Source organism: Micromesistius poutassou (genome assembly GCF_964030765.1).
Source record: "Micromesistius poutassou genome assembly, contig: SCAFFOLD_5879, whole genome shotgun sequence".
In the NCBI taxonomy this organism is placed as follows: domain Eukaryota; kingdom Metazoa; phylum Chordata; class Actinopteri; order Gadiformes; family Gadidae; genus Micromesistius; species Micromesistius poutassou.
The window spans coordinates 3,763-12,929 of NW_028178029.1; the positions used below are offsets into that span (position 1 = coordinate 3,763).

General features: G+C 43.2%; 1 protein-coding gene across 1 annotated transcript; it reads right to left on the minus strand.

Moving 5' to 3' along the window:
• Nucleotides 1-1,282: 1,282 nt before the first annotated feature.
• Nucleotides 1,283-8,591, minus strand: LOC311374854 (uncharacterized protein). Its single transcript, XM_084490605.1, has 6 exons — nucleotides 8,404-8,591; nucleotides 8,014-8,085; nucleotides 7,577-7,627; nucleotides 5,552-5,851; nucleotides 3,708-3,998; nucleotides 1,283-2,691 (listed from the first exon to the last, which is right to left on the minus strand). The coding sequence occupies exons 1-6, from the start codon at nucleotides 8,564-8,566 to the stop codon at nucleotides 2,141-2,143; spliced, it is 1,428 nt and encodes a 475-aa protein (XP_084346731.1). The 5' UTR covers nucleotides 8,567-8,591; the 3' UTR covers nucleotides 1,283-2,140.
• Nucleotides 8,592-9,167: the final 576 nt, after the last annotated feature.

Consider the following 9,167-nt stretch of genomic DNA (forward strand, 5'->3'; position numbering starts at 1 on the left):
CGAGGCTAACCCAAACACGGCCGCTAGCCACCACGCTGCGAGGCTAACCCAAACACGGCCACTAGCCACCACGCCCTAAGGCTAACTCAAACACGGCCGCTAGCCAACGTGTTGCAAGGCTAACCCAAAAACGGCCGCTAGCCACCGCGCCGCGAGGCTAACCCAAACACGGTCGCTAGCCACAGCGTCGCGAGGCTAACCGAAACACGGCCGCTAGCCACCGCGCGGCGAGGCTAACCCAAACACGCCACGGCGAGGCTTAAGACAGAGGCCGGTCTGGACTGGTGCTGCTGCTCACTGTTCAGGTCGTTGTTTAGGATGTCGGGTTCAGAGGTCAGCCGTCCTTCGATTGAGTCTCACGGTTCTCATGAGACCCAATCGGGACGACTGAGTGAGTGAGCTGAGGCTGCACACCTGGTCTGAGGCTGATTGGACGCTGGGGCTGGGGGAGGCGGAACACCTGCTGCTCGTTGACCAATCAGTGGTCAGCAGGTTAACGGACGCTCACTCTGACCCACAGTGTCGTCCAATCACAGGGAGAGGGTTGGGCTCACAGAGGGAATATTGCGTTGGGAATCGAATCCAGAACCTCTGAGACACTAGGGGGGAGAGAGAGAGAGAGAGAGAGAGAGGGGGGGGGATGGAGAGAGAGAAGGAGGGAGGGTTGGCGAGAGAGACAGTGGGGGGGAGAGAGAGAAAAGGAGTGAGTGAGTGAGGGAGGGGTAGAGAGAGAAACCAAACTGGGTGTGGTCTCAGCAGCCTCACCTGCTCTGAGTCTGATTGGACGCTGGGGCTGGGGGAGGCGGCACACCTGCTGCTCGTTGACCAATCAGTGGTCAGCAGGTTAACGCTCACTCTGATCCACAGTGTCATCCAATCACAGGGAGAGGGGGGGAGAGGGAGACGGGGGGGAGAGCGGGAGACGGGGGGTAGAGGGAGACGGGGGGAGACGGGGGGAGACGGGGGGGAGAGGGAGATGAAGAGGGGGGGAGAGGGAGACGGGGGGATGGACAGGGATAGAGAGAGAGAGACGGGGAGAGAGAGAGAGAGAGAGAGAGTGTGTGTCCGGCCGTCTGTCTGTGGTCTCTTTCTACAACGGACACAGAGACACTGAGGCACCCCCCCCCCCCCCAACCAAAACCCAGGGAGGAGGTCCCAGAATAATATCAGAACAACATTTGTTTATATTTATAATTTCTGATTAACAAATTATTATTCTTAAGGCACTTATTTAACATTATTTAGTAATAAAAGGAGAATGATGATGGGCTGAACACACGAGAACATTCAGTTGATCCACTGAGTTGTTTATTAAAATTATGCTTCATTAACAAACAACAGAAAAATAGTCCCTTACATGTACACAATAAACACAAGGACTGAAACAATAGAAGCTGCAGACTTTACTAATCATAAACAGGTGTGCACGTATCTTTAATAACTGAACATGTTCTGCTGCTGTTTGGTTCCCAACAGAACACCAGGAATCAATACTCAGTTTAAAGTCATTTACAACACAGACCTCCTGGTTATTATGAATGAAATATAAAATCTGCTTTAAATCAGGTTCCTTGTTAGGACAAAAATAATGATAATATAGTCCTTAAGAACAAAACTGTTCATGCCTGAAAATGTACAAAAATTGTAGCATAAAAAACATGATTTACCATCAATAGGTATTTAATATACATTTCAAATTAAAAATTCAATCTTAATAAAACCTGCTTCGCTAACCCTATGGAAGATCTTAAAAGTAGCATGTTTGTGTGTGTGTGTGTGTGTGTGTGTGTGTGTGTGAGAGAGAGAGAATCTCTCTCTCTTGTTTGTTTGTCGGTACATCCCCCTAAGTGCAGATGTCCGTAAGGGACACGGTGAAGTCTAACCAGAGAGAGAGAGAGAGAGACTGGGGGAGAGAGGGAGACTGGGGGAGAGAGGGAGACCGGGGGGGGGAGAGGGAGGGATAGAGAGAGAAAGAGAGAGAGACTAACTGCCACAGAGACTCAGGGTCATCCGTGTGTGTGTGTGTGTGTTTGTCTCTACGTGTGTGTGTGTGCGCGTTTGTGTGTGTTTGTCTCTGCGTGCGTGCGTGCGTGTGTGTGTATGGATGTGTGTGTGTGCGCCCCCCCCGTGTGCTTTCTTTCTACAACCGACACAGAGACAGTGATCCCGCTACCCATAACCAAAACCCAGGGAGGAGGTCCTCCTGGGTGAAGGTGGACCTGAAGGTGTGGATGTGTGTCAGTGTGTCTGAGGACCCTCCTACACCTCGGGACACTCTGTAGAAGGACAGAGTGCCAGCAGGCCGGTCCAGATACACTCCTACTCTGGTAGAGCCAGCGGGGGGGAGACGTATGTCTGTCTCTCTACCGTTGTACCAGGCAGAGTAACGACCATCATGACAAAGAAGAATCCAGGACTTGTTGTTCCCTCCAAGCTCGCTGTCACCACTCTGTCCTCTCCTTGTGATTCCTCTGTATGTCACTCCTATCTCAACACGTCCTTCCCACTCTACCTCCCAGTAACAGCGGCCAGTTAGAGCCTCTCTACACAACACCTGGTACCAGGAGTCAAATCTCTCTGGGTGATCCGGATACGACTGGTCCTCTTCAACCCACGTCACCTTTCTGTTGTCCTCAGACAGAGAGAGTTCTCTGTAGGCTGTGTTTGGGTCCAGTGTGAGTTCACAGGCATCTGATGGGAGAACAAGACACAATATTATTCATAATTCCCGAGATATTCCAGGTTATTCGCCCAAAGTTCCCCCATTAATTTTCCATTGGAAAATTCAAAAAACGCTGATTCATGCTTCATCCTCTTCAACCACTTAAGACATCATAACTTGGTCAAAATTACCATCATTACCGTTTACCATCGTTCAAACAATTAAACAAATCTACACATTTGTATCTTCAATAATATGTAAACAGAATTTCGATATCATTCATCCTTTTTTCAGAATCACAGTTTTAGTTTCATTCCGGATTCATTTTCAGTTGGTCTCGCTCTCGCCTTCTGACTCAGCTGTTGCTCGTTGAGCAATCAGCACTCTGGAGGAGTCTGGTCACGTGGTATCTTTACATATGTACGTATCGTTACATATTCACGTATGTATACGTATGTCTTTGAGTATGGATAGTTATGTTTAGCTATGTGTAAGTATGTATTTTTACATATGAATGAATCTATGTATGAGTATGTATTTGTATGTTTATGTATTTTTACGTGTACATATGTATACGTATGTGTACATATGCATATGTATGTACATGTATGTCAGTTCTATGGTTCAAGACGAGTCTGTGGTTTGAGACTAGGTTCAGTTGGACAACATACATGGCTGGTTGTCTGCTTCCAGTACAAACTTCAATCAATGGACTTAAAAACACCTCTTTCCCGTCATGACATCCACTAAAACTAGGGAACGGTTCACAGAATTCACGGTTCGGTTCATATCACGGTTTTGGGTTCGCTACATTTTGGGTAAAGCAGGGGATGACACAAGTGACTATAAAAAAAAGTACACATATAAACATATAGACACACACACACACACACACACACACACATATATATATATATATACACACACATACATTTATGAATATATATATATATACACACACCTCAACAACAATGTTATGAATATATCAACAACAACGTTATGAATACATCAACAACAAACGTCTCTCCTTGGATCCAGATCTTACCAAAGACAAGCAGCTCAGCGGTGTGATTGGCCGTGCCAGCGCTGTTGCTCGCCATGCAGCAGACCGTGTTCACGCCATACCTCACCCCTCTGACGAAGAGGAACCCCCTCTCCACCCAGGCCTCCGATTGGTCGTCTGTGCCGTCCCTCTCCAGGGGCCTGCCGTTGTGGAGCCACTTGACGGTGGGCTCCGGCGTACCACTGGTATTGCAGGTGAAGCGGGCCGTTTGGCCCACGGGCAATCGCAGGGTAGAGGAGTGTAAATCTATGATGCTGGTCATCACTGGCATCACTGAACCAGAAGAAACCAGGAGGAGAGGAGTGAACGTTGTACAACACGTATCTAGAGATGGACCATCAGACACTCCCTTCACTCTCTCCTAATACCTGTCCACCAGAGGGCGACCAATAAGATTCAGACCCAGATTTTATGCTTGAAAATAAGTATAATATGTAAAGATACATAAACATGCGTACACATAAGTAAACATACGTATAAATATGTACACATACATAAACATACGTACACATAAGTAAACATACGTATAAATATGTACACATACAAAAACATACGTACACATACGTAAACAAACATACTAATATACACACGTAAGTGTCTCATGGCAGTGCAAGTACAATTTCTTCAGTAATTGTACGATTTCTAGTTCAGATTCCTGTCCTATTTCACTATCCTTCCAATTGTCCATTAAGTTTGCACGTCTGAGTTATAGTTTGTTTTGTTATTGAGAATGGATCTGTGGTTTGAGGCTAGGTTCAATTGGACAACATACATGGCTGGTTGTCTGCTTCCGCTAGAAGCTTAACATCAATGGACTTAAAAAACACCTCTTTCACGTCATGACATCGACAATACAAGGGAAACGGTTCACAGGATTCACAGTTCAGTTCATATCACGGTTTTGGTTTCACTACGTTTTGGGTAAAGCAGGGGATGACACAAGTGACTATGAAGAAAAGTACTCATATATACATATGAGGAGCTCTTTTCCAAAACTCTATGAATCCATTTGAATATCTTTCAGGAAAATTACATTTTTTACCTAGACCCACATATTTTGTTAATATTCAATTCATCCTGTTAAAATGGTTTGTTCGCTCAGTCTGAACATGTTGAACAATGATTTTTAAATCAAACAATATTGTTGATTATGAATTGAAAGTTGTTATTTTTTTCAAAACACTATTAATCCGTAAAAGAAAATTCAAAACGCTGTTAATCCATTGATGGTTTATGTATTATTTTTTTTAAACAAGAGAACATGCAACATACGATATCAGGGACTCATCTCATTCTATAAATGAATATGAATCAAATAAATCCAAATGCATGAAATAAAGACCTCCACACTCAGGGCCACTCTCTGCTCCCTCTAGTCCGACAAGGTGAACCCTTTCGGCCTCACACACGAGGTGGTCCCACTGCCCTGGGGGGTCCACAAGACCTCCACACTCGGGACCACTCTCTGCTCCCCAAGGTCCCACAAGGTGAAGGCAAAAAATAGGTTTGGCGCTTGTCGCGGTTTGGAAACAAACTGCATCTTGCTGTACATTTTTGACAAGGAAATATAGTGATTTGGCGTTTATTGCGTTTTGGAAAAGAGCTCCTCATATAGACACACACACAGACACACACACATGTATATATATATATATATATATATATATATATATATATATATATATATATATAATTTGTATATGTGTATATATATACACATATATACGCATACATTTATGAATATATATATATATATATATACACACACCTCAACAACGTTATGAATACATCAACAACAAACATCTCTTCTTGGATCCAGATCTTACCAAAGACAAGCAGCTCAGCGGTGTGATTGGCCGTGCCAGCGCTGTTGCTCGCCATGCAGCAGACCGTGTTCACGCCAGACCTCACCCCTCTGACGAAGAGGAACCCCCTCTCCACCCAGGCCTCTGATTGGTCGTCTGTGCCGTTCCTCTCCAGGGGCCTGCCGTTGTGGAGCCACTTGACGGTGGGCTCCGGCGTGCCGCTGGCATTGCAGGTGAAGCGGGCCACTTGGCCCACGGGCAATCGCTGGGTAGAGGAGTTGAATTCTGTGATGCTGGGGGCCTCCTCCTCCGTAGGCCTCACTGAACCAGAAGAAACCAGGATGAGATGAGTGAACGTTTCCAACACGTATCCAGAGATGCACCATCAGACACTCCCTTCACTCTCTCCAAATACCTGTCCACTAGAGGGCGACCAAGAAGATTCTGACCCAATTTTCTCACCTGCCTCTTCCTATATGATTGAATATCACAGCAGTATCTACAAAGAGTTTCCAGGGAGTGGATGACACTGTAATTAAACAAGCGAAATAAAACATGTTTTTCAAACATGATCATCCTAGGGCACCCCCTCAGCCCCCCACGCGTTTACTTATTCGATTTAATTGATGATTTTTGTAAATAATTTTTCAATAAGTGTGTGTGTGGGGGGGGGGGGGGAATAGAAATGCCAGATACAACTGTTAAATTAGAATTTGAGATAGGCAAAGAACTTCTCTCTTTTAATTTTGTAGTGGTACGTACAGTCTCCATAATAGCACTTTTGTTTGTAGTTTGAGTGTATAGTTAATCCAGTTCATGGGTCATAAACTGGCACACATAAAAGTGTCCTTACAGTGTGCTTAAGAGCTTTTGCACAGTTGTCATAATTTGTTAAATATCCTTGAACATTCTTTGTAGCATTTGTGTGTGTGCAATTTATTAGACTTGATCCTTTTTGCTTATTTTTTAATGGTTCATTTAATGTAAAATATTATTGAGCATCTTTAATTTATGTATGGAGGTTGTTTATGTATGTTTATGGGTAAAAAAACTGCTAAGCAAAGTAAAGGTAAATCAGTTAATGTGTCTTCAGTGATGTTTATTCTAGTAATGTTAATTAACAGGGCAACGCTCCGCTCGCTATGTGAAGGGGGGGGGGGGGGGGGCTCAAAACTCAATCTCGCCTAGGGCTACCAAAGAGCTAGAAGTGGCCCTGTGGAGGAGAATGCAAAACATTTACAAGCTCAAATTGAAACTAGTGCAAGCAAACGCAGAAAAATAAGCTACGTAGGTGCTAGAGATGCTCAGACAAAGGCCTGCGTCAAAAGTTGAGAAATGTTCAAATTTTCGGGAAGCGACGGGTCCGTCGGCCAATCAGATCGCGGAAATGCAAGTACACTAGTGTGCCGCTACTTGGACTCTGTCCAATGAAATGGTATTTGTGATACAACCCGCCGTGGAAATGTCATAAAGCCGGCCGGCAGCGGGGGATTTAAGAATGGATTTAAGAATTGGGCGATTGCTGTGGTACACGTACAGGGGCAACACTGTCCTTGCGACTACAGGATCCATTTAGCAATAACAACAACAAGCAGGAAGACGCAGGAAATAGCCCGCTTTATAACGCCTGGTGCAAGGAGAGTGCAAGCAGAGTGTTTCCCCTGTTGCAGGCTGAGTCCACAAAGACTACTCCCCCATACGTCAGACACGCCCTTCGTCATCCGTCGACGGACGGAGGTAGTGTGCACGAGGTGTAACCCTCACTTAATTGAGTGCATAACAAAGACAAGCTCCTCTTGCTCTACTGCTCCCCCTGCTGGAGGAGGAAACTAACAACACTTGCAGTACCACCGTGCTGCCAGAAGGGGGACATCTTTATTTATGTATTTTGGTTAGTAGTTCAACACTGTTTATGCTCTGTTAGCCTGATAACACAAAAAAAGTATTATTAGTAAGGAAGGATGTTCAAACATAAATCACAAAAGCCGAGAGTGTTTTTGAATGAAATAACATGATTGAATAACATAACTTCTATAAAACCCTCACCGAGTTCATCCATTATGTGCTCTCTCCCCTCCGTCCACGGTGTCGCTGAGTCTAGGACAGGACAGAAGAGAACAGAAGAAATGAGCTCTAAAACCGAATGACATCGTCTCTAAACATCACAGGACCCACAGCCAACAAAACACAAAGTCTATCCCCCCTGAAAAAAAACATGAATTTACAATTAGTATTCATACTAATTATTATCACGATCATTATTATTAATTTATAATTATTATTTTAATTATAAAGTATTATTGTTTTTATTATTATTATTGTAACTATCATTATTATTATTAATAATAATAATAATAATTATTATTATTTTTAATTATTATTATTATTATTATTAATAATAATAATAATAGCAATAATACTATTTATATTTTTACTTCTATTATTATTTTAATTGTATTCAGGATGATATGATTTAGACTCACTGAACGGCAGGGCGATTAGGAGAATACTCAGCAGTCCGAAGATCAGAAAGACAATGTTGCAGGACTTCAGAGCTGTTCAGGAATAGGACACACACACACACACACACACACACACACACACACACACACACACAGATATATATTCATACTAAGTAAGTGATGACTGGTACTGTGGCTCTCGTGTTGAGTTTAGAACACACTTAAGCACAACAAGTACATGTCTCTTGCATTCTTGTTATTATTCCCTGATTATTCAAAAATAAGCACACATACAGTTATATAGTAACACATTCGTACACAGACAGTAATACAGTAATACATAAACATAATACATGAAAATATTTATTTTACTGGTTCATTTATTTTAAATGCTCAAAAAAGGGCACCTACCAAATCTTCTCTGGCTGGTCTCCCTCCGGTTCAAAGACGTGTCCTCAGGTTCCTCAGAGAGTCCAGGGTACGGTTCAGAGATGGTGTCCATGGTTCCTCTCTGACAGCTCTCACTGCTTCTGCTCTCAGGATTCAGCTCCGCTATATCAGCTGGAAAAACCATGTCACGTGTTTTAACTCTGACCAATCATCAGCTTGCAGTATGTACCATCAGTGTTAGGAAATGTTTTTCTTCTAATCTTATCAGTTGCCATCATTTCGCAAACAGACTCAAGGACGCAAACACACACACACCACATTATTTTTCATATCCTCTGAAGATACAACATATATATCATAAAGATACAACATATATCGTGAAAAGATCTAACAGAATTTATATAAAGATACAACATAAATTATATAAAGATACAACATATATCATATATAGATACAACAACATGTATCACAAAGATAAACATACAGAGGTAGAATACAGCAGGTAACATAGTGGACATGTCTAGGAGCAGTCAAGCAGTACTCTAGAAGGTAGTGGACATGTCTAGGAGTGGTCAAGCTGTACACTAGAAGATAGTGGACATGTCTAGGAGTGGTCAAGCTGTATACTAGATGGTAGTGGACATGTCTAGGAGTGGTCAAGCTCTACACTAGAAGGTAGTGGACATGTCTAGGAGTGATCAAGCTGTACACTAGAAGGTAGTGGACATGTCTAGGAGTGGTCAAGCAGTACTCTAGAAGGTAGTGGACATGTCTAGGAGTGGTCA